Source organism: Aspergillus pseudodeflectus (genome assembly GCF_044049435.1).
Source record: "Aspergillus pseudodeflectus strain CBS 756.74 chromosome Unknown BJX68scaffold_24, whole genome shotgun sequence".
In the NCBI taxonomy this organism is placed as follows: domain Eukaryota; kingdom Fungi; phylum Ascomycota; class Eurotiomycetes; order Eurotiales; family Aspergillaceae; genus Aspergillus; species Aspergillus pseudodeflectus.
In genome coordinates this window covers 411,369-435,520 of record NW_027263800.1, presented here as the reverse complement: position 1 = coordinate 435,520, position 24,152 = coordinate 411,369, and the positions used below count along the sequence as shown (strand labels likewise).

Below are 24,152 nucleotides of genomic sequence, written 5' to 3'. Positions count from 1 at the left end.
GCACTCGCGAGTCACGCTCCCAGTATGGAGAGCGCGGAAAATCTGGTTGGCCTTCGTGGCCTTTTCCAGGATCTTTCTGCACTTCCTGACCACCCGTCGTTTGGGAACATTGACCGACTCCGCGTCGAGCTCGAGGCTCACATCCATGATTTTAGGGACCTTCTTGACAAACCCACGAAAAACAATGCAAGTCGGCAAACTGTCTTATCTGGTAGGGAGCTCCAAGAACCCGTTACTTCCAAGTTTTTATAGCGGCCAAAATCCTTGCGCAGCATCGCGCTGACTTGCTCCAACCCAATTACAGGGAAGATCACAATCGACGATGTGGAATACTCAGTCAACGAAGAATTCCGGCAGGGCGCGCTCCAACTCGCCGACGCACTCGATCTCGATGAAATGGTCGCTGCGCTCCTATTTTTCAAGGCCCAAGAAAATACCCAGATGCTGGACAGACCCCCAATAATTACAGCCATCATACAATTCCACGAACGCCGACTGTTTCTCCTAGAATCGCTACGATTGATCCTCCAAGAATCCTTTGAGGTTGAGAGAGAAGCCACACAGGAGCTGGCCCAAAACGCTTTGGCCCTTATACTCGAGACAAATAACGGTCAGCTACGAAACGCAGGGCTCTTTACACGGAAATGCTTGAAGTCGATGGAGAATATCGAGAAGTGGCTTGTGCTCCTCGGAGAGCAGATTCAGAAAGCTTCCCTTGTGGGTGAAATAGATGATCAAGATGTTATGGAGGCGATCGAGTATCAGCGCCACAGCTTGCTTCAACAACATGAATCGCTTGGCGCAATTGTTTACTACTTGTTCAAAGGCCCATACACAAACTCTGAAGATCTTAGAATACTGGTGGCCCATCTCCGAAAACTCGACCGCTTTGATGGTGTTCTTGTTCACTACATCCCATCCATAGTTTCTTCCTTTGTTCAGCACGGATCCCCAGAACGAGCAGACTCATACAACGACGCTCGGAGCCTGAATACGGCTATTGTCTCCACAAAGGATGGCCAGACTTGGGCGCATCAGCCTTTCCACGCAGCTGTTATAGCACTCTGGCTAGCGGTCTATAGCGGGTGGGACTTTGACGTCCCACCTGCGCTTCCCCCAGGTACTGACCTTGAGAAAGAAGCTGAGGAGCGCACGAAAACGTTCATGGCTGCTCTGGACGACGGCGGCTTGGATCTTTTGCTCGCCATTTGTTCAGCCATCAGCAGTGAGGACTGGAGCGATCCCGCGCGAAGTGAATTAGTGACGTTGTTATTGAGAGAAAGCGCGTCTACGATTAAGGAAAGCTCCCCTGCAGCTCTCGAAGCGGATTCATGCTCTGATTACTTGAAAGAGCTCTTAATGGAGAACTTTGAGGTTTTCACCGAATCTTGTGTTGCAAATATGCCAGACGCCGTCCGCAGACTAAAAGCAGACGAGGATTTGCAGAGATTGGACCAAATTACCGCTCTCAGGGATGGACTGACCTCTAACCTGCATCGCAGTGTTGTGGAAGCCCGAACGCACCTTGAGTCATTCCTGGTAATTATGTCTTTCGCATTCGAAGGTCGTCCAGACGCAGCACAAGAGATCTGGGCCGACCCGGATGGCAATCTCTACGGCTTCCTCCAATGGTCCTCGAAGCGACAGACCGTGCCTCGGGTTAGCGCCTTTTGCGAACTACTTTGCTCGATCTCCAGCGGGGAAGAGAATGCTGTTTCTGCACACAGGTTCCTTTTGGAGGAGGACAAGTTCATGACTTCGAAATTTAAGCGGTCCACATCCATGAACTGGGCACAGATGTTCGCTGAGCTCCAGATATATGCAACAAGAGTCACGGAGAAGCCCTCGCCTCAGACTTTGCACCGTGCCAGGAAATTCGAGCCAGCTGACATAAGTGAGCCAGAGAGCCCTGTCATGCTGTCATGTTACCTCCGTCTAGTCGGACACCTTTCTAGACAGAGCGCTACGGTCAGAGAGTGGATGCTCCACCATCCTTCGTTCAACATCGTCAGTACGCTCCTGACCCTCTGCAGCGGCCCATTACCGACACATCTGCGCGCAACAGTATTTCAAGCGCTGGGGGGTCTGATGACCGACAGAAGTGCCATCATTGGCAATGAAATGTGGCTCGCGCTCGACCAGTGGATTTCCAGCGGGTCTATGGGTGCCTCAGGCGCTAACAAAGTACCTCTCGTTTCAAATCCGCTCATTCTGCATGAGCAGCAGGCATTCCAGAAGATTGGCGAAAGTTTTGACCAGACCAACGCGTTCGTTGCTTTCTTGCACACCCTGGTTTCGCCCGCCACTGATTCGGCAGAGTATCATCTCTGGCTACCCTTCCCGGAATCCCTCGGTTCATCCTATCGTATGCCCGGCATCGAACCATACATAGACTTTGTGCTAGGCCACGCCTTGTCGAAGAAAGTCCCCGAACTCAACGAACGCCAGGCGCGCCTCCTTACTTTCAACTGTTTGGATTTCGTCCAAACATCCCTCAAATCCTTCAATGAAGCCCTAGTGACTGTGCTTAGCGCGCCATCAGCATTGGCAGACTCTCCAGTCAAGACCTCAACACTCCACACTTACGTTCGCCTTCATCCTTTCGCGCGTGTGGCGGAATGGCTATACAATGAGGAGGTTGTAAAAGTTATCTTTGCAAATGCTCACCGGGATGTCAGTGAGATCTCAAAGGCTCCACATGACTCTATCATGGTACTGTCCTTGATTAGGAGCCTTCAGGTTATGGATACTATTCTCGATCTACAGTCAACCTATTTCAACATTGTGCGACCATTCATCAGATCCCAAGCTGGTAGCAGAGTTAATGTTTCAAACTCTTCGCTGGCCGCTTTTGAGGACTGCGTTTTGAACAACTTGAAAATTATCCCGTTATTGTGTTTGTATTGCAGTTCGGGGCATGAACTGCTTACCATCACCTCGTTGGGGCTGTTAGAAAAGCTGTCTAGCTCTCAGAGACTAAACAAACTTTCTACGCCCGAATTATCCAGGTGGCGCTCAGCCAACAAGATCGTCGAGGTTCTCACGACAGAGGTTGATGTTGACAATGTTGCTCGCCCATTTGTGTCTCAGATGCAGCCCGAGGCCAGGGAGCTTGAATTCGGCCCGAAGTGCTCGGGCTATGTCATTCGGGAAAGCATTCTGGGCCTCCTCAATAGCTGCCTAGGTATGATCCCGGATCGGCCAACACTGGCTCATATCCTACTTGGTTTCAGCAGTGTGGGGAACTTTCTCGATGTTCGTTCCGAAGGCTTGTTTGCTGATAAAATGTCCCTGCTACATGCCATCATCGGATTTCTGGAGACCTATCCGGATCAGTTGAATGGAAGCATCTTACCTTGGTTGGTGCACATGAAGCGCTTGGCTCTCGAGGTTTTGAGGCATTTATGGTCGTCTAAGATCTCTTCCTACTTCACGTTAGCGGAGATGCGTGGTAGTGGTTTTCTTCACAACCTGATAGCGAGCCAGCCTATAGTTGGGCCAACCACGCTATGGGATGGACTTCCAGTCGCCGCCGAACAATTCTGGGTGTGCGAATCAACGAGTGCCCTTGCGGAATTCCTCATGTTCAGGAGTTATCTCTTCGACTATGCAACCACGGAGATTCGCTCAGCGGCTAAAAGCGGCTCGCCAACACTTCAAGCGGCGATCCTTTCTACCTTGTTTGGTAGCTCCCCTTCAACAACCGGGGTCACGATTCCGATTCCAACTGTTTTCGATCTCTTTGACTTCGCAGACCTCGATATTACATTCCACGCCCAGCCACCAGAGGTAGACTTCCTCGGCGGGCTCAAGATCGAACTGTGTGCAAAGCCACAGGCAGAAGCGTCCCTTGTACTCTATGAAATTGGGGAAGTGGAGGAACTTATCCGTGCCAGAAGAGAGCAGCTCGTGTTAGATGGCGAACTTCGCCCACAGGACGAAGAAATATTTGCGGCAGAAGCTGACAGCTTGATCTTGTTCCTCCAAGCAACAAATAAGTCCCGACAGATTACTTGCAACCGACACATAGCTCTTCGGTCATGGGCTGAGTTACTGACCACAATACTCACATGCTCCGAACTCGACGGTGGCCGCAAGTTGACGTTCATCTTACACTCCATTGAATTGATCTTGCCAAAACTCGAGACTGCCATCGAGGAGAATCTGTCAGAAGGCCTCGAGTTGGCTCGATTGGCCGAGACACTTCTAGGGAAACTGGAGCAGTCTGCGACGAAATCGACCCATTACAGGCGCAATGGCGACGTTGTGGATGAGAAACTCCATCAGTTGTTCCAAGTCTGTATTCGCGGCATTATTGTGGACACTGGAAATGTCGATTTGAAAGAGTCTTTCTACAATATCTGCTCGCTCTACATTGCCCGCATTATCTCTCCCGGGATTGAACATCAGAGCATGAGGCATCACAGCCAGCAAGTAGTCAAATCAGCGGGCCGGTCACTAATTGAGGCTATTTGCGATGATGCCTATAGCGGTCAGGAAACATGCCGAGTATCAGCTCTTTTGTTGCTTGACTTCCTGGCAACTTTGGATAGACACGCCGACTCCGTATTGGCTGAGTCGATATCCGAGTCAAATTACCTGACATTATTCCTCGACAGCGTTCGAGTATTGCCACTTGAATTGAGGAATGCGCAGGCAGTCGGTATGAAGTCTGAAACAGCCACGCCAAATGTCGCTAACCAACATCCTTCAGATACGCCTTTGCTTCTCTCATACTATGAGTCTTTGCTATCCCTCCTACAACAACTCTGCCAAACGAAATCTGGTGCAACTCATGTCATAAAGGCCGGTCTTTTCCAAGCAGTGCGCGATTCGCAGCTCATCTCTGCGGATCCTGACCTCGGTATCGGTATGTAGAGATGTAGTGCGAGTTCCGATTCACAGACAGCTAACAAAAGCAGACATTGATAACCCAGACGCTCTTCGGAAATACTATGGTCTCCTAGATTCGGTATTACGAGTTATTGTCACTGCGGTATTCTCTCGCGGACTTCACAATGAGCAGATGATCGAGCAAACGCGGTCCTTCCTCACAGAGAACAGGCAAAGCATGGTCGGCATCTTTAAGCGATTCGCTAAGATTGGTGGAGCGGCCGCCCCGGAGCACCACGAGGCACTCACCAGTATTGCAAAGTCATACACGGCCCTTGTTGCTGCGACAGACTTCCTAGAGGTTAGTGTTTCCACCCTAGTTATCATAGTCCCAAACGCTAACATTTGCGTAATATAGGTTGAGGAAAGTGAAGTACAGGAACACATTGGACCGAAGCTATTTTCATGAGCCTGGTTTTGTTTAAGTGTGATGACAGCATTGGATGAATGAGGGTAGCGGTGTATTCATGGGATTAAGCATATGGGAATGGCTATTATACAACAGTTTCAGGCGTCTAGACGACATATAAATCCAAAATAAGCATCAAAGACCTGAATAATGCCGAGTGACTTTCATCCTATCCAAGTGTAAGCAGATGACCGCTTATGTCATCGGGTATTATCTTATCTCCGAATTCAACGTCAGGCAAGCTGCGGAGTCCCTCACTTGTTCTCCCAGCTCTCTCCTCGCTTTTCTCTCCTTGCTTTTCCTCCACCTCAGCTGACCATCACTCCAATCCGCCGACTTCCGACCGATTTGCAGGATTGAGGAGTACATGCGATGCCCTTCATGGTTTGAACACCATTTGGATCGTTCCAGCTCTGAATGACCGGCCCTCGTCACCCTCTTCTGGGAGACAACCGGGTAGATGCAGCAGAACTCAAGAGGCGCCACCGAGCAGCGGAGCGGTAAGCGCAAGTCTGCTGGTAAGAGGAAGCACACCGAGCGTGAGGAATCATCACAGCAGCCCCAACAACAGCAAGCGACCCTTTCGACCCTGTTTAACAGGAACCAAGCACACGACGAATCCCCTAGCAAGCGTGCGCGAGTATCTCCTCCTCTTCCGTCGCTCCCATCGAATCAACCTGGCTCCGGCAATATGTACAGTTTCTCGAGTACCGGATCGAAGCCGAGTGGTCCCGCCGGCGGGCGTCCGCTACACTCGAATCCGACCCTCCAAGCTCGCACTGGGAATGCATCGTCGCAGCAGAGCAACTTCACGCCGCATACCGGGGCTAAGAGGCTGGTTGTGAAGAATCTTCGGACGGGGAACCGCTTGAATCAAGATTCGTATTTTGATAAGGTTTGGGGCCAGTTGGATGCGGCGCTGTCGGCTATCTTCGGCGGTGGGAAACCGGAGATTTCGATCGAGGAACTCTACAAAGGGGCCGAGAATGTCTGTCGCCAGGGTCGCGCTGCGGTGCTATCTAAGCGACTTCAAGGGCGATGTCGCGAGCACGTTGCTGGGAGCCTGCGCGAGGCCCTGGTCGAAAAAGCCCAGATCGGGTCAAATATTGACACACTGCGGGCTGTAGTTGATGCTTGGAAAGTCTGGCAGTCAATGCTGGTATGTTGGCTTTGTCTCGCGCGATTTTGACCCATATTGACAATCAGTAAATAGGTCACCGTTCGTTGGATCTTCTATTACCTCGATCAATCCTTCCTCCTCCATTCCAAGGAACATCCCGTGATTCGCGAAATGGGCTTAATACAGTTTAGACAGCACGTATACGCTGACTCTACATTGCAACCGAGGATTCTCCAGGGTGCCTGTGATCTTGTTGCGGCCGACCGCAACCAGGAACACAGCAGCGTCGCGGACTCTAGTCTCCTCCGAAATGCCATTGAACTATTCCATGGTCTAGACGTTTATACATCTGGCTTCGAGCCCGGCCTTGTCACAGCTTCGAATGTTTTCTTCACATTATGGTCTCAGCAAGAGGCGTCTGGATACTTAGCGTCTTATGTTGATAATAGCCATCGCCTCATCGAGCGCGAGGTCAATCGATGTGAGCAGTTTTCGTTCAACCGGACCACAAAACAGAAACTGTCGGAACTGCTAGATCAGACCCTAGTAACAGACCAGGAGGATGTTTTGTTGAACCAAAAGGATGTCCTGGGTCTGCTACGGACGGGAAACAAAGTCGCTTTAGGGCAGCTGTACACGCTTCTTGAGCGCAAGGAGCTCGGGGCCAAACTGAAAGGTGCCTTCAGCACATATATCGGAGAAGAAGGTTCAAATATCGTTTTTGACGAGGAGAAGGAGGCGGAAATGGTTGCCCGTCTACTGGATTTCAAGAAACAACTTGATGATATTTGGAACGAGTCATTTCATCGGAATGAGGATATCGGCCACGCCCTTCGCGAAGCCTTTGAAGGTTTCATGAACAAGGGCCGAAAATCCGAGTCTACAGGTGGTACCGACAATCCCAAGACTGGAGAGATGATCGCCAAATACGTCGACAGGCTTCTCCGGGGCGGATGGAGGCTGGCACCCACGCGGGAGGCGGAGAATATGCCCCTCACCGACGAGGACGCGGAGATCAACCGACAACTAGATCAAGTATTGGACCTCTTCCGGTTTGTTCACGGTAAGGCGGTATTCGAAGCTTTCTACAAGAACGACCTCGCACGTCGTCTGTTAATGGGTAGAAGTGCAAGTGATGATGCAGAGAAGAGCATGCTGGCCAGGCTTAAGACAGGTACGTACGTCCCTTCTCTCGGTCCAAGGCATACTGGAAAACTAAGTCTTGGCAGAATGTGGATCAAGCTTCACACATAACCTCGAATCCATGTTCAAGGATATGGAAGTTGCTCGTGATGAAATGGGTGCATATAGTTCTATCCAGCGTGAACGACGGACCCCACTCCCCGTGGATCTCCACGTCAATGTCTTATCAGCATCTGCATGGCCTACATATCCTGACGTCCAAGTACGCATACCACAAGAGATCTCCATTGCGATTGACGACTTCCAAAAATTCTACGACACCAAGTATAATGGTCGAAAGCTCCAGTGGAAGCACCAACTAGCACACTGCCAAATTCGCGCGCGGTTCCCGAAGGGAGATAAGGAACTAGTCGTCAGTTCATTCCAGGCGATTGTCCTTCTCCTGTTCAACGATCTCCCGGAGGGTGGTTCTCTCAGCTATCGCCAAATTCAAGATGCTACCAGTCTCTGTAAGCTCGCAACTTCCCCAGTACCATAAATTACCAATGCTAATACTCGCAATAATAAAAGCCGACAAAGAACTAAAACGAACCCTCCAATCCCTCGCCTGCGCCAAATACCGCGTCCTCACCAAGAAACCCAAGGGCCGCGACGTCAACGAGACCGACGAATTCGCATACAACCACACCTTCACCGACCAGAAGATGCGCATCAAGATCAACCAGATCCAGCTCAAGGAGACGAAGGAGGAGAACAAGACGACGCACGAGCGTGTTGCCGCAGATCGCCACTACGAGACGCAGGCGGCGATTGTGCGCATCATGAAGAGTCGCAAGACCATTAGCCACGCGGAACTTGTCTCGGAGGTTATCAGTGCGACGAAGAGTCGTGGGGAGCTTGATGTTACAGACATCAAAAAGAATATTGAGAAGTGCGTTTCTTCCTCTGGAATTTGGTTGTGCTTCTGTTGATGGGTTGCTAACTGGTTTTTGAATAGGCTGATTGAGAAGGACTATATGGAGCGCGAGGGACAAACACGCTATGTATATGTCGCCTAAGTTCGTTTCACGCGCTTTGGATATGGATATCTGTATGGGTACGGACTGTACTCTATGTATCACGAAACATGGGAGAACATAAGATCAGACGACAAATCCTTTTTTTAGATGCATCTATCATGGGCGTACATTGGACTTATTTCACTCACTTACTATTCCTGCTGCTTTGCTACATACATCCTTCCAGGCATTCATTCATCTAATCTCATCCTGCCAATACAGATGATAAATACTCCCTCTTCTACCTATCCAACCTTCGCACTCTAATCAAATTGAGAATAGACCCCTTCCCTGCTCCTCCTGCGGGAACCTCGCACCCCCTTGCCTCCTAATCTCATCCAGAATCTCCATCACCCGCACCGTCTCGCCATGCGACATAACAGCATTCTCCCTCTCGCCCCTCGCAATACTCTCCGCAACAGCATCAGCCTCGAAGTAGAACCCCATCCCCTCAACCTCGAAATCATACTTCTTCCCTTCCACCTTGCTCCCCTCCTTCTCAGCGGCGGGGTTCACCTTGGGATAGACGGAGAACGAGGCCGGGGATGAGGCGGCGGGACCCTCCACAAGGATATATCCCTCCGTCCCCTCAAGTCGGAGGAATGTTCTGGGTGTCCGGGCCTCGAGTGTTGAGGTTAGGATCCCCTGTCGGCCCGTGGCTTGATATCTCAGGACGAATGACGAGGCGATGTCGACTCCGTCACGGAGAGTTTGTGTTGCGGTGATTTGGGGCTTCTCGGTTGAGGTTGACTCTGGCGACTCGAGAGTGAGGATCCCCCATGTTAGCGAGTAGATGCCCATGTCGAGTAAGCTACCCGCGCCCATCGAGAGGTTTTTTAGTCTTGAAGATTCAGGGAGAGAGGAAATGTTCATGTCAAGACCAAAGTCGCAGAAGACGCGGCGGACGTCCCCGATAGCTTTCTCCTCGTATAGGACCTTGCGCAGTGAGGAAACGAGGGGGCGGAAGCGCAGCCACATGGCTTCCATGATGAAAACGTTCTTCTCGGCTGCGGCCGCGAGGACTTCACGGGCTTCGGCGGCGTTGAGGGTGAATGCTTTCTCGCAGAGAACATGTTTCCCTGCAGCGATTGCGTCGAGGCAATTTTGTTTGTGCAGTCCGTGCGGGGTGCCGATATATATGATGTCGACTGCGGGGTCATTGTAGACGCTACGGTAATCCGGGTAGACAGTTGGAGCTGGGGAGAGAGTGGGCAAATTCTGGGAGACGAAGGCGTTGCCTTTGGGGAGAGAAGAGGATCCGATTGCCTGGATTATATGCGTTGCACGAGGGGTCTTGCGGGGGGCGGTTATGTCTTTGGTGAACCAGGAGGAGATAAGGCCAGTTCCTGGGCGCTGTTAGTAGGTTTCTTGGGTACAGGGGAGGTGTGCTCACCTATTATACCCCAACGGAGGGTAGGGAGAGTTTGGTCGGAGGAGCCCATCTTATCTTTCTCAATCTGGCGCGCAAAATTGAAGTTCATGGGAATATTTTCAGAATGAGGAGGGGCAACGGATATGTATATACGCAGGCAATGAGTGATGCATCCGGACGACTCCACCCGGCTGGCCCGAAGGGACCTGGATAAGCAATTGAGTATGTAAAACGTAGCCAAGGAGGCAAGCTAATCCTAGACTGACTTGAGCGCAGAGTCTTGGACTTGGAATCCTTAGGCCCAATAGGGCCCAGCCCGAAAGACCAAAGCCGTCTCTCCCCGAGCAGTAAACAGTCAATTGCCGCCCCGCCTCCCCACCTCCCACTAACAACATCAGTACTTTTGAGGATTCGACCATAATCATTCGTCTGTTTGTATTCAAGTCCTCAAGAAGCTGGAGCCGGGTTAGCCAACTGATAGATATGCTCTAGTGTAAGTCTTGCGGCACGTAGATCCGGTGCTTCGTCTTCCCAGTATCTAAGACCCGCAATACAAGTGTCTATTACCGACATCCAATTCGACGGCATTGAAATGTTGTGGCTCTTCGCCGCTATCAAGATCAGAAGACCCTTCGTATAAAAGCCGCGCGCCGCAAGCCAGGATCCATGATGACGATGTCTTATGAAGCAGTGCTGGACCTGTTTGAAGATCATGTCTAAGCAAATGCGGGCATTCTGGGCATATATCGATAGATTAGGGTTCTGGGGGCTTGAATGTGCCGCTAGGTATAAAAATGGTCTCCATATACGATCACGTAGATCGAAGTACCGTGCGCGAAGGACGTAAGAGAGCTCATCTTCAGGGTTATCGAAGCTAAGATGAGATGATGGAGGAAGACTATCCACCCATTGAGTGACCTGGGCGTCAAGCTCCTCTGCGATACGTTGTAGGTGATGCACTGGCGTGTTCGCCCATTCTTCCGGGTTTTGAGGGTGTAGCGTCGCAGTTATGCGGTTCATTATACGTCGGCTCGCGATCTCGGATAAGTAGTAGTACCAGCTCCTCTCCGAGCTAGCATCCAGCACTTCTAATGCCTCTGCGTGGCTTTCGGTATCCCGATTCACTACATTTACTGGTGGTGAAGGGAAGGCGTCTGAGTATTCAACCTTGGCCAGCCCGGTCGGGGGCAATGCAATTTCCTCCCTCATTTCACAGTCCGACTTTAGACAAGACCAGTAGAGACGTGATCTAACCGCCTCAGAAGACTGTTCAACAGGTTGGCCGAGGGTAGAGGCGATGAGATACGTCTGAAAGTAGGTACAGGCGCGATTAAACGACAGCCAGGCCCGAAGAGGTCGCATCAGATACATTTCGTAAACACCGATGAGAAACGAACATTGTATAGCAATAATTGAGGAGTCGAGTAGCCCTATGCGCTTGCGTGCGGCGCTATAATAAGATTCTCCGGTAGCATGATCATGGGCATCAAGGCGAGACGCATCTTGCGATAATGGCGTTTCGAGAGTAAATGGTCGTGAGACTGTCCCCAAGGCACAGGCAATCAGAATGAGGCACGATGGGCCATCCCACTGGAATCCGTCTTCGATAATAAGCCGGCAAATATTCCTCAGCTCGTTCGGGTCTAGTATAGGATTTTTTGTGTGAACGTTTTCCAAGAAGTCCTCTACCAATGAAGGGACGTCTTCTTCACGGATACCTCGACTGCTTGATGTCGTTTTGCGCTCTTTCGAAGCTTCAGAGAGAGCTGGATTGAAAAAGAGCGTATCCGCGTCGTTCACATTGTCAATGTCACGAAACAATGGCCATTGCAAGATACGGCTACTTGCACAGTTGGCTTGAAGCTGCTGCGCCTCAAAGAGGAATGTATACTCCATGGTCATTGATTCAAACCCTCTGGGGGTGGTTGTTAAGGCTATGTTGCCTCCAGATTCTTCCAGAACGTTTTGAACATCTCGCCTTGTTTGCGGAGAGTTAGATGGGCCAATTCGGTCAGCGGGATGTTGTTCGAGAAGCCGAATCGCATAGTTGACGCGATCCAAGATAGCCAGGCTTGCTGCATCAAAGCTGTAGGGGTCAGATCAATCCAAAGGTATGATAGCAGCATTTCTTACGATGAAAAATCTGTTGAAGCGTCTTGGTAGACGCACTGAAAGTGAAGTGATGTGCATGTGCCACATGAGGGTCGACGATTGTCACATTTGGTCTAGACACCAACCATGAGCACCCTGATTAGGACCACTACACTATCAACAGCTACCTTTCTTATTCGACATAGCTGACATGCAACTACTGCCCGTCTGCGAGGATAAGCGCTGCGAGCAGCAGTAGTTCGAGGTCTCTTTGCCGCGGGGAGATCACCGGCGACTGTATCATTGTCCCGACCAGGGTCCATTGAGTGTTATCTGAGAGGGGGTCGTAAGGAGACAGCAACCACTTTGGCTAGTAGTTGAGGAAGGGGCAACAACACAAGCGGGCGAGTCGGGGAGTGCAGGAGAAAAGAGGAAGTTGGAGAATGATTCTCAATGATCCAAGTTGCCGGCTTTCCCCGCTTAAAAAGGCCTCCACTGTGAACTGTCCTTCCGCAGGCCTCCAACTTCTCTTCCCCACATGTTTTACTGCGTCCCTGAGGCTTGAGGTATTTTGGTGTTACACTGTTAATCATGGCTATGAGGCGGGGCAGCAGGTTTGCGTTGGTTAAAATCAGAATGTTTCCAACCTCATCCAACGCACCATCTTCAATCTCTTTCTTTCGGTACACCTACCTCCAAAATGTCCTCCACAATCGTCCGCGTTGGTGTGATCGGGTGTGGAGAGATCGCCCAGGTAAGCCAACTCGATTAAGGAGCCGTGTTCATAATCTGATCAATCCAAAGGTAGCGCATATTCCTACTTTCAATCTGCTGTCCGACTACTTCCAAATTACCTACCTCTGCGACATTTCAACGAATGCCCTCGAGCATTGCAAGAGAAAAGTTACCGGTCCTCCTCCAAAGATAACAAAGTCCGCCGAAGAGCTATGCAGTTCATTTGAGGTTGATGCAGTTCTGGTCTGCAATGCTTCAGTTTACCATGCCGAGCATGCGATTCTTGCTCTTGAGAACGACAAATTTGTCCTGGTGGAGAAGCCTCTTACGAGTTCCCATGAGGACATCGACAAGCTTCAGGCTGCAGAAAGAGCATCCAAGGGTCGGCTGATGGTAGGGTACATGCGACGGTATGCCCCCGGCTTTCTTGACGCCATCGCAGAGATTGGGGGAATATCCCAAATTCATTACGTGCGAGTCCGTGATATCATTGGGCCGAACACTACATTCGTTGGACAATCAGGGACCTTTCCGAAGCGCTTCGACGATTACAACCCTGAGGATTCGCAGGCCCTAAAAGATAAGGATCGGAAGGCTACAGATGAGGCCCTCTCGGCATATGGGGTGCCTGCGAACGACCATACACGCCGCGTGTTGATGGCCCTAGGGGGGTTAGGGACTCATGACTTGTCCGCCATGCGCGAGGCGATAGGAATGCCAAAGAGCGTCAAAGCCGCCATTTTGACATTTCCAATCTGGACCGCCACCTTTGACTACGACACATTCCCAGTTGTTTATGAGTCCGGGCTCAATGAAGTACCTGTTTTCGACGCCCATATTGAAGTATATGGATCGGACAAGATTGTCCGCATCAACTACGATACACCCTACGTCAAAGGCCTTCCCACAACAATGACTGTGCGCGAGAAGACGACCGGGCCGCGGGGCGAGGAATGTTATCAGGAGCGCTATGTTCGTACAACCTATGAGGACAGCTACACTGTAGAATTCAAAGCGTGGTACGAATCCATCCTCAGTGGCCAGCAAACCAAGACGACAATCGAAGATGCGCGCCAGGATGTCGACCTCATACAGATGCTTATGCGTGCTGGTTTTCGAAGCGAGTAATTGGATGTTAGCTGAAGCATATTCTGACAATACCTAGATTCAATTGAAACCGTTGCATTGGCGCTTTTTTATCAAAGCAGGACGAACATAAATCAGCAGCAAAGACTCTCAGCTTCAGATCCAGCAGACCACCACTTCAGGACCAATTTTTCGGTTTCAATCATTGCCGCCTCTCCCCGGGGCCAGGATTCAGCTTTTGCATGCGGCGGATCCTTCGGGGAGAGGCGGACTTTGAAGCTATGTATCGCGAGATTTCATTCGCCTGCAAGTCCCCACCCCCTCTCGCGAGGGCCAGTTTCCATTCTTCCCCAGTCCCACAAGCTGGTGGTTTCCCCATGGGGCGACAACATGGAACAATTCATCTTGTTGTCCAGATCACAAGGCTTGAATACGAATTGCCTGGCTATGAACGATCCCGCTTTATGGGCCTTGCTATGCTCTTGAATATTTAAAAGGGCCATATCCTCCTCACTTTCTGATGAACAGATTCGCATACTTTCTTGAACTATAACATGGGTTACAAAGATATCCAGAAGAGGTCTGTCGGTCCTGAGCTAGCAAGGCTCCTCCCTGATGATGGCATCCCCTTCTGGCGGAAGAAACACTTGCTTCGTCTCAACCTCTCCCTATTCTGTCTTTTCCTCCTATCTGCTTCCGACGGTTACGATGGCACCTTGATGAACGGGCTTCAGGCCCTTCCACATTGGCAAGAGTTTATGGACCACCCTACTGGCGCATGGTTAGGGTTTGTCAACGCCGTTACCAGTCTTTCAGCCTTCGTCACATATCCCATCGTCGCCTGGTGCAACAATAAGATAGGTCGGAAGAAGACCTTGGGAATCAATTACTTCTGGATCGTCCTAGCCGTTGCTCTACAAACAGCTGCAAGCAATTCAACAACATTTGTTCTAGGTCGATTCTTCATTGGAGCCTCAGCGTCCTTCACCTCAGGTTCTGCTCCCATCCTCATCACCGAGACAGCCTATCCCACTCATCGCGGTATTTTAACGGCCCTATTCAACTGTGGCTGGCACGTCGGCTCCCTCCTCGGGGCCTGGACAATTTTCGGCACTCGCGTTATAGATAACAACTGGTCCTGGCGTATCCCGTCCCTGCTTCAGTGCGCCTTGCCCGTCATCGCCCTGGTGGGCTTTCTAGCAGTCCCCGAAAGCCCTAGATGGCTCGCGTCTCAAGAGCGCCTTGAGGAAGCCCGCGCGTTCCTCATCAAGTACCACGCCAATGGCGACGAGAACTCGGCCCTCGTTGAATTCGAACTCCGCGAGATTGTCAATTCCCTGGCCCTCGAATCCCAGAACCGCAAATCCTCATCATGGCTCGATATGTTCCGCGGGCGCGGAAACCTCCACCGCTCCTTCATCACCATCACCCTAGGCGTCTTCGCCCAGTGGAACGGCGTGGGTATCGTCTCATATTACCTCGCCCCCGTCCTGCGCAGCGTCGGCATCACCTCCGTTTCAAATCAAACCATGATTTCGGGTTTTCTCCAACTCTGGAACCTCATCCTGTCCCTCTTTGCAGCGTTCAACGTCGACCGCTTTGGACGCCGGTCTCTCTTCCTCGTCTCTTGCTTTGGCATGCTAGCGTCCTACATCATTATCTCGGGCCTCGCGGGCTCTTTCGCAAATACCGATAACGGCCCCATAGGGATAGCAGTCATTCCTTTCTTATTCATCTACTACGGCTTCTACGACATTGCCTTTACACCACTTCTCATGGCGTACCCGTGCGAAATCTGGCAGTATGATCTCCGTGCGAAGGGTCTAGCGCTCGGAATGAACAGCACCCGTGTTGCATTGTTCTTCAATACATTCGTTAACCCCATCATCCTTGATGCGATTGCGTGGAAGTACTATATTGCGTACTGCGTCATTCTCGTTATTATCACAATAACAATCTGGTTCTGGTATCCTGAGACGAATGGGTACACGCTCGAAGAGATGGCCGCCATCTTTGATGGTGAGAGAGCAGATGAGAAGATTACTTCCGGTGGAACAGCGGCGGAGGCTGATGGTAAGGACGTTAAAACTAATATTGCGCATGTTGAAAAGGCGTGGTCTATAGGCATCTATATACGACCAATATAGCCTAATTGTTAAACCATGCCTGGTATCGCATCGTTCTTCTTGGGTAATGTATCTTTTTGGCCTACGAGCCTTCGTCTCCGCCAACATAGATACTCTAATTACGACAAGCATGATGTAGGGCGCACCTTCCGCCGAACAAGGCTGTTCCACAGCCATAAAGGGAAGGAACGACCCTCGCACCTGCCTTGCGAAGCTACAAAAAGCTTTCCCATCCTACTCGGGAAGTTACGACGGGAGCCCAGCTCCTTCCCGTGCTGCTTTCTTGCGTACCAACGCTAAAACAAGGAACGAGCGACTTGCATCGTGACTTCCTCGCGGAGCTGCGGGGGCCATAATTCTATGAAAGGAAGGTGCCATGGAGAACAAGTCAAGATAAGAAGGAGCGGCCAGCATCGCGCCTGCCGTGCGAGACCTCGACACATAGCTATCTTGAAAAGGAAGGCGCGATGGAGGGCTCGGGTATGACAAAAAGGGAAGAAGCGGCCCAAGGTATCATCATGGATCAATCGTACCTGCCTCGCGCACATGTACGGGGTCCACCACTCTCGTCGAAACGCTGCGAGGGAACACCTTCACAAGGAAAGGACAAACTGCATCGTGCCTTCCGCGCGAGCTTACTATAGGTAGTATCACCCATCGGGGAAGGTGCGATGGAGGCCCGGCTGTCATGAACGTCAATTTGGAAAAAACGGCCAGCAAACATGGGCCCCGTTGAGCCGCGCCTTCCTTGAAAAGCTTAGGGGATATTAATACTCCACGTGGGAAGTTACAATAGGATAGGAAGGGGCCATCAATCATCATCTCGGTCAGAGGGCCGGAGAAGCTCCGAGCCCACATCTACTGACGGGCACGGTAGAATTGCCGAGTTGCCAGAAGCCATCGACGCGGGGCTGGGGGCTCGGAGTGTTCCGTATAGGCTCGGTTCTCGGCGCTTTAGCCGTTACCGCGGATTGCTGCCGATTGTTCATTAATCAGGAGTTTGGTATGCGACTATATGGTGGCGGGTGATGTTAGGGCTTCCGGGCGAGGAGGGTCGAAGTCGCTACCAATATCAACTTTCACCTCTTCGGTGGGCTTGATAGACCCCGGTCATACCATTGTACCGGTGATGTTTCACTTCAGATGACCCGAATAATTACGAAGTTTCTCGGTGGATTTGCTTGTACACGTTGCCTGGTGGTGGTGTCAACTGTTGAGCTTTGACTCCGGGTGCAATACTAAGCTTACATAGGTTACTATTTAAAGCACGAATACATCAACTACGGTCCTATGGTCTAATGGTTATGACATCAGACTCTGATATCGAATTAGAGTCACATCTGGTAATCCCGGTTCGATCCCGGGTAGGACCTCTTCTTCTTTTTTGTTTTGAGTCTTTTTTTCACGGCCGCTGTGTGTGTGGCCTTGTCTCCTTTTGTAATGGTTTTCCTACTGTCTGCATCTGCTTTCATACCTAGAGAGGGATCAAATGGGACTAGACAGCAGAAATTCTCTTGTTGGTGGTGCGTGCGCCACAGGCAAGCAATACTGTCCGTCGCTGGCTGCCGCCCCATTTCCCGTTCGGCTGCGGGCGCCCTATCTTATAGATTTTTCCAACCTCCGCCGACTCAACAATTCAGGTTGTATGGTCTAATGGTTATGACATCAGACTCTGATACCACGTTAGAGTCATATCTGGTGATCCCGGTTCGATCCCGGGTACGACCTTTTTTGCTTCGCGATAAAATCACTCGTATGCTCGTAGGTTGGTGAGTGGGTTGTGTGTGTTGATACCTAGGGCACACTTATTTTTCGCGCTGGCCGGATTGTGTGTACTCGATGCCGAGTATCAGTCCGCTTCGAAATGTAAGAACTAGAGTATAAACAGCAGATCATCTGAGGAATATTGTCTAGCATTGTAGAGTGTCAGTCTGTGGTAGTATGCCTGCAGTATAAAGATAGCTTCAAGCTTGACTGGGGTGTCTCCTCTGGGCTGAATGGGGCGGGGGGTTCTGTTGGTCACTAAGGATTCGCCGGGCATGTCATGCGCATTTGGATACGAGTCTTCCGGTTAATGCTATGTAGGAGAACAGGGTTGCAAGGGGTGTGGCTACTGTACGTTGGTGGTGCCGCAAGATCGCGCTTAAGTAGACAGTCAGATACAGTTCCAGTCCACATGGCGGCTCGGTTCGACCATCGACGTTTCACTAGTAGTACTACTGCTGGACTGCTGCGCCTTTTTTTCTAGCCTAAGGTACACCGGCGCTGGCTTTGGCGGGCCGGCGGGAATAATCTGCCATGGCCTTTATATCGCTGCGGATCTGCAAGCATGGCTTAGGCGTTATATCGGCTTGGAAGCCTAGGCCCGTGTCTTTGGCAGTACTACAGTCTGGCTCTGGTGGGACTAATATTGCGTCCTTGTGTATGTTCCTTTAGCTGCCAGTGCCGGTGTCTCATGCTTTTATTCGATGGTGAGGTGTAGTCACAGTGGCAGGGCACGGCGTTTATACTTATGCCGAGATATATATATATCATGATCGTAAAGGTAGTTTTCACCATTAGTACAGTGAAGATGGATTATAGCTCAATTACCTACGCATTAAACAAGCTATAAAAGATTCTCTCGTGGTTCTCGCCTACATGTAGCAAGGATGTGCTGCCCAACCCGGACAGAGCATTGAGTTGTGATGGCATCCGAGAAAGCGAAATGCATGAAAAGATAACCTGAAAATTTATTGCAGGCTATTATAACAGTAAATGGCTGTGCTTTTCAACCAATCAGGTCCTATGGTCTAATGGTTATGACATCAGACTCTGATATCAAATTAGAGTCACATCTGGTAATCCCGGTTCGATCCCGGGTAGGACCTCAGCTCTTTCTTTTTTTTTTTTGCTCCCTCACCCGCTCGCTCGCTCATCTCATCTTTCGACTACCCTCGCCATCTCTCTCCCCCAGTATGATATTTTTTTACCTGCGCCGGAAAATGAGCGACACCAACAAAACGTGCATTTGTTTCAACATGTATCTACTCCAGACTCAGTATAACGGAGCCTCCCCTTACCTCCTGTTGCGAGGCAAGTCGGCCGAGAGCTAAAAAGTAAACAAAACCCCTGCGCAAGCCCAATGGCACGCCCGCCCCTTGATCGCTCTGGATAGAACTCGGCTTCCAGGAAAGGAAATCCAGAAGGGTCATTTGCAATGGTCTGGGCTCTCAAGCGGCTCACGTGGAAGTCTGAGCTTTTCGATCCACCTTCTGGAACCGTGCTGGCTAGGCTAACAATAGATAGTCCGGCTGTGCGTCTGTGGATTCCGGCAAAGGTCCACGACGGCCGATGGAGCGATAATCGATTACTATACGATGATCCCCTGTCGAGATCCCATGACCAGTTCCTTGGGGTAATCACCTTATCCGGAACTTGTGTTTCATAAGTTCATACCCAGATTGTATGAACGTTGTACTCTGTCGCCACGGCTGTGAATCATGAGAGGTCCATGACGTCCAAGAGTGAGCATTATCTAAATATGACATTATGTGCCTGATCCCCAAGACTTGGATAAAGTTGGCTGTGCTGTCGATACCTCCCTTAACAGGCTGGAAGCTGGATCGAGAGTGTGGGGAATATCATGTCCCGTCAAAGTTGGGGCCTTGGAGGCGACAGCTGAGGAATGAAACCAGAGGAAAAGAAAGCGCAACTGTTGAGCCCAGGATTGGCATTTCTTAGAGCGTTGCACAGCTCCTCCCACTCCAGTCTCCGCGGCTGGTGAGTTTCGCCGGAGGACTACGTGCACACCGAGCTCTGCGGGATTGCCGCAGATGGTAATCCGAAGCGCTGGCAGTCGGTTCTCCTCCGATCGCTTACCAGATTCAGAACACCAGTTCCTGATGTATGGATGATGGATGGGGTCATGCATCCTCGACCTGTCCATGTGAGCAGGAAAAAAAAAGAGCAAAAAAAAGGTACAGCATCTCTCAGGTATCTCCTTGCTTTTCGCCGGTTACGCCATTTGTACGCGGCTTGTTGGGTGTACCTTTGCGCGGTGCTTATAATTCCCTATTTATCCAACACCCCTCTTTCCAAGGTTCTTCACTGTACATTCCCCTTTTGCTCCGTCTGTCATACTACTAGCCCTGCATTTATTCTCGCCCCCTCCCGTGTTACGACGCCCGTTCGAATTGATTGTCTTCCACCTTCACCTTCATCTTCGCCTGCTTGCTATTCAGTCGCCCGCGAGACACGGTAAGTTTGCATTCACCAGAAAGACTAGATCTTTCTCCCCTTGTTCTCAATCAACAATGCAGCAATACAATGAATCAACACCGTACAACATCAATTGGAGTAGAGGCTGACTGAATAGACCGGCTCTATACGATCTCCACTTTCCCCGCCGGACTAGACACCGATTGCATCTGACAGCGTCGCAGTATTCCTGGAGAAACTGCGAATTGTCCCCGGAATCCTCATTCACAATAATATCGCCCAGACCTTGTCTACCGAAGAGCCCGCGAACATATAAAGGAGAGCTTCCCAGCTCCTCCGGACGACAGTCTTCCACTTCCCCAGGTTGCCTGCGATAATCTGGTGCTGCCCCACCAAATCTTAATCTCGACGTCATACTTTCTTTCCCCTGCCGCTGATCTCCAGCTGTTTTCGCCATGCAAAGTATGTATTCTTTCCTGCATTCGCTGTTTCGAGATTTGGCCAATGCGCCCCTCCACCCTGCTGTCACCCCCACTCAGCCTTTCCCTTTGCCCCAGTCATTATGAAATCAGAATTGCTCCACCAAGTCCATCGAACAACGCGCTTACTTCTCTCAGCCAAGCACTTTTTCTCAGATCCGACCCATCTGGTCCAGACGGCACTGAACTCGCTTACTCTCACAAACCCTTCCCTCGCATTTGACCGCCAAAACAAGATCATCTTTCGCCGCCCGGAAGTTGTCAAGAAGTCAAAAGTCGCCATTGTGTCCGGTGGAGGTTCCGGCCATGAACCCGCTTTTGCTGGATATGTCGGCCAGGGTCTCCTAGATGCCTCTGCGGCGGGGACAATATTTGCTTCCCCGTCCGCGGAACAAGTCCGCATTGCTGCGATGGACCGTGTCAACAATGAGCAGGGCGTGCTTATCATTCCCATGAACTACACCGGTGATGTTCTGAACTTCGGTATGGCTGCCGAGAAGGCTCGCGCAGCTGGTATAAAGACTGAGTTCTTCGCGATCAATGATGATGTTGGTGTTGGCAAAGAGAGAGGTGGCAAAGTTGGTCGCCGTGGTATCGGAGGTGGTATCTTTATTTTGAAGATTGTCGGGGCTCTAGCAGAGGCTGGGTAAGCCACGTTTCTACTAAATGGCCAGAGTGAGACTAACAAGATTTAGTGCTTCCCTCGAGGAGGTATACAAGACTGCTCAGCTAGCAAACGACAACCTCGTCTCCGTCGGTTCCTCTTTAGAGCACGTCCACGTCCCTGGAAGAGATGTTTCAGAGGACTCTGTCCCCGAGGGCGAGGTCGAAGTCGGCATGGGTATCCACAACGAGCCCGGCTCTCACCGAGTAAAGGCCACCCTCGTCGAGCTAGTCAAGACCATGCTCCTCCAGTTACTAGACCACAACGACCCCGACCGAGCCTTCATCACCCGCAAGCCAGAGGACAAGTTCGTCCTGCTGATCAACAACCTCGGAGGCGTCAGCACTCTCGAGCTATCAGGCATCACCGACGAGGTCTACCGTCAGCTCGGCGCAGACTACAAGATCAAGCCCGAGCGCATTATTCAGGGTACATTCCTCACCAGTCTGAACGGTCTGGGCTTCAGCGTTTCGCTGCTGAAGCTGGTCGACACTGGGCTCGGCCCCGGAAAGTCCTTCCTTGAGCTCATCGATGCTCCCGCCGAGGCCGTCGGCTGGGCTGCACCCATCACCCCGGCTACCTGGGAACACCGTAACTCGCCCCCCGTTGAGCTGAAGCAAGTCAAGACCGGCGAGCAACCACCCAGCAACGTCAAACGTACGTCCCTCCCCATCCCAGTCCATATCCGTAAGCAAGCTAACAAGAATAACCAGTCGACATCTCCACAATCCGCACAGTCCTCGGCGCCGCCCTGGAACGGGTCATCTCCGCCGAGCCCAAAATCACCCACTACGACACAATTGTCGGTGACGGCGACTGCGGCGTGGGCCTGAAGCGCGGCGCCGAAGCCGTCCTCTCCCTCCTCAACGACTCCTCCGCAAACCTCAACGACGACGTCATCAACACGGTCAACCGCATTGTTGGTGTCGTCGAAAACACCATGGACGGCACTTCGGGCGCCATCTACGCCATCTTCCTGAACGCGCTCGTCCACGGGCTCCGCGAGCAGGATAAGGGCTCCGAAACGCCTGCTAATGTCGATATCTGGGGAACCGCGCTGAAGTATTCACTCGCTGCGTTGGGGAAGTATACGCCTGCGAAGCCCGGTGATCGCACGATGATCGATGCGCTGGTTCCGTTCTGCGAGACGCTCGTTGAGAAGAGGGATGTGCATACTGCTGCCAAGGCGGCGGCGGAGGCAACTGAGGCGACAAAGCATATGAAGGCAAGCCTGGGGAGGACGGTGTATGTTGGTGGGGAGGACGAGTGGGTGGGGAAGATTCCCGATCCCGGTGCGTACGGCCTCAGCGTATTCTTTGAGGGGTTGGCGAGCGCTCTTTAGCTCTACGCAGAGGCTTGCACTTAAAACCTGAGTCACACTCAAGACTTTCGGCGTTCTTTCTGGTACATAGTATAATTTAGGTAGCTTATGGGTCTCCTCTTATTTCATAGCATAATTGATGATGATGACATGCCATGATATATCTATCCTCTCTTGTCTCTCATGCTCTTCAAACAATTTAGTAGCCCAAAATATCTTATATCCAATCAAATACATCCACACAGATAGTATCTCCAACTCGACCAGCTCTCAGCGGGATCAAGATAGGTTACACGGAGGTCCTCAACAAAGCCGTCGTCGCCCGTGCGTGTATCGTCTTCAGGGCTATCTCTGTACCTCATTTCCTGAACCCTCTTGCGAGTGGGCATCTTCTCGTTGAGAGGGCTCTTGGGAGTCTCGTCTCCTAGCTTGTATCCCATGCTTGTGTACCACGGCTCGTCACGATACGGATATTCTTCCCCCTTTCGGTATGCGGCGACGGATTCGATGCCGAGGGAGAAGTCGCCTGATTGCTCGTTGAAGAAGCTGAATTTGCTGTCAGTGATCGAGCGGAATCCACGTATATCATGGACTTGTGTGGTATAGCACTAATGAGCGACACAACATACCTCCTAACCATAAAGCCAACCCTCTTTATTCCCGCAATATCTAACCTTTTCTTCTCGTCGTCAGGGCAGTCCCGTCCACGATACGTCGCCCGGAAATCACTCCACTTGAAGTAGTGCCGGCTCGTCGTGCCCTCCGAGTGTGCAGGCCTCTCTGCTCGAAAATCGACCTCCCAACAGACCGCACTCCGCTCCCTGCCATCCGGTCTCTTCTCTGGAATACTGTCTTTCAACAGGAGCGTGTATTTCTTCACCTCACCCTCCCCAATAGCAGACCGCGCTCCACCACCAGGCCGGACTTTGAGCACGATCCCGTCGTAGTCTGACAAGTCCCAGTGCAGATCCCCGTGTGTCTGCTGTGAGGCAAAGCCTGCGCCACCGAGGGTCGTCGTGTCGAGGGTTCCAGAGAAATGCGCGATGTTGCCGTCCTTGTCGCTGTCGCCAGTGTGCTTCGGACGGAGGGGTGCCAGGGTTGAGTGGGAGCAGCCACCACGAACTCTATCGTCAACTGCGTGGAAGCATTGGGTGTCCCAGGGGCTAATGAAGGGGTGATTTGTTTGTTAGTGGCTGTTTAGGTTTGTGTTTGTCGTTTGCAGCCAGGCTAGCTGCTGGTGGCGATGATTAAGTAGATATACGAACATTGGACCGCCAAAGAGGTATTTTTCGGATGTCGCTGACCACATTCCTGTTTCTCTTCCGTTCGTTTTCTCTGGGGATCTTGAGTTTCTGAGTTGGATTGAGGTTCAGGTTGAGTTGGATGAAGCTGCTCTTGGGTGGGTCTATAGATCGATCGATGGGCTCTGACGTAGGTCAAGGTTGTACCGTGGTC

The 24,152-nt window shown here is 51.3% G+C and overlaps 7 protein-coding genes and 3 non-coding genes across 10 annotated transcripts; 7 read left to right on the top strand and 3 right to left on the bottom strand.

Annotated features, from left to right (window-relative positions):
* Positions 1-24: 24 nt before the first annotated feature.
* BJX68DRAFT_255678 (uncharacterized protein) lies at positions 25-8,623 on the top strand (the record flags this gene model as incomplete). The annotated part of the gene is made up of 13 exons (XM_071043086.1): positions 25-211; positions 305-2,826; positions 2,857-3,057; positions 3,091-3,235; positions 3,269-3,448; positions 3,479-4,663; positions 4,715-4,870; positions 4,923-5,194; positions 5,772-6,461; positions 6,516-7,596; positions 7,652-8,074; positions 8,136-8,496; positions 8,563-8,623. The coding sequence occupies 13 exons, from the start codon at positions 25-27 to the stop codon at positions 8,621-8,623; spliced, it is 7,464 nt and encodes a 2,487-aa protein (XP_070898623.1).
* A 267-nt stretch (positions 8,624-8,890) lies between these two features.
* On the bottom strand, positions 8,891-10,065 carry BJX68DRAFT_255677 (Gfo/Idh/MocA family protein; the record flags this gene model as incomplete). The annotated part of the gene is made up of 2 exons (XM_071043085.1): positions 8,891-9,969; positions 10,017-10,065. 2 exons carry the CDS (start codon positions 10,063-10,065, stop codon positions 8,891-8,893), a joined length of 1,128 nt encoding a protein of 375 aa, XP_070898622.1.
* Positions 10,066-10,442: 377 nt separating this feature from the next.
* BJX68DRAFT_255676 (Zn(II)2Cys6 transcription factor) lies at positions 10,443-12,409 on the bottom strand (the record flags this gene model as incomplete). The annotated part of the gene is made up of 10 exons (XM_071043084.1): positions 10,443-10,533; positions 10,567-10,794; positions 10,825-10,925; positions 10,956-11,090; positions 11,124-11,216; positions 11,250-11,627; positions 11,664-11,680; positions 11,714-12,081; positions 12,129-12,220; positions 12,275-12,409. The coding sequence occupies 10 exons, from the start codon at positions 12,407-12,409 to the stop codon at positions 10,443-10,445; spliced, it is 1,638 nt and encodes a 545-aa protein (XP_070898621.1).
* Positions 12,410-12,538: 129 nt separating this feature from the next.
* Positions 12,539-14,124, top strand: BJX68DRAFT_238222 (Gfo/Idh/MocA family oxidoreductase). Its single transcript, XM_071040315.1, has 2 exons — positions 12,539-12,840; positions 12,891-14,124. The coding sequence occupies exons 1-2, from the start codon at positions 12,787-12,789 to the stop codon at positions 13,947-13,949; spliced, it is 1,113 nt and encodes a 370-aa protein (XP_070898620.1). The 5' UTR covers positions 12,539-12,786; the 3' UTR covers positions 13,950-14,124.
* Positions 14,125-14,211: 87 nt separating this feature from the next.
* Positions 14,212-16,054, top strand: BJX68DRAFT_276207 (general substrate transporter; the record flags this gene model as incomplete). Its single annotated transcript, XM_071048038.1, has 1 exon — positions 14,212-16,054. The coding sequence occupies exon 1, from the start codon at positions 14,462-14,464 to the stop codon at positions 16,052-16,054; it is 1,593 nt and encodes a 530-aa protein (XP_070898619.1). The 5' UTR covers positions 14,212-14,461.
* Positions 16,055-17,317: 1,263 nt separating this feature from the next.
* Positions 17,318-17,406, top strand: BJX68DRAFT_t96. The gene has a single exon. It is a non-coding gene; the product is annotated as a tRNA-Gln (tRNA).
* A 266-nt stretch (positions 17,407-17,672) lies between these two features.
* BJX68DRAFT_t97 lies at positions 17,673-17,761 on the top strand. The gene has a single exon. It is a non-coding gene; the product is annotated as a tRNA-Gln (tRNA).
* A 1,053-nt stretch (positions 17,762-18,814) lies between these two features.
* On the top strand, positions 18,815-18,903 carry BJX68DRAFT_t98. The gene has a single exon. It is a non-coding gene; the product is annotated as a tRNA-Gln (tRNA).
* Positions 18,904-20,378: 1,475 nt separating this feature from the next.
* BJX68DRAFT_99085 (putative dihydroxyacetone kinase (DakA)) lies at positions 20,379-22,920 on the top strand. The gene is made up of 3 exons (XM_071050149.1): positions 20,379-21,358; positions 21,408-22,033; positions 22,090-22,920. Exons 1-3 carry the CDS (start codon positions 20,796-20,798, stop codon positions 22,716-22,718), a joined length of 1,818 nt encoding a protein of 605 aa, XP_070898618.1. The 5' UTR covers positions 20,379-20,795; the 3' UTR covers positions 22,719-22,920.
* On the bottom strand, positions 22,780-24,064 carry BJX68DRAFT_238214 (complex I intermediate-associated protein 30-domain-containing protein). Its single transcript, XM_071040314.1, has 3 exons — positions 23,963-24,064; positions 23,327-23,860; positions 22,780-23,243 (listed from the first exon to the last, which is right to left on the bottom strand). The coding sequence occupies exons 1-3, from the start codon at positions 24,004-24,006 to the stop codon at positions 22,925-22,927; spliced, it is 897 nt and encodes a 298-aa protein (XP_070898617.1). The 5' UTR covers positions 24,007-24,064; the 3' UTR covers positions 22,780-22,924.
* Positions 24,065-24,152: the final 88 nt, after the last annotated feature.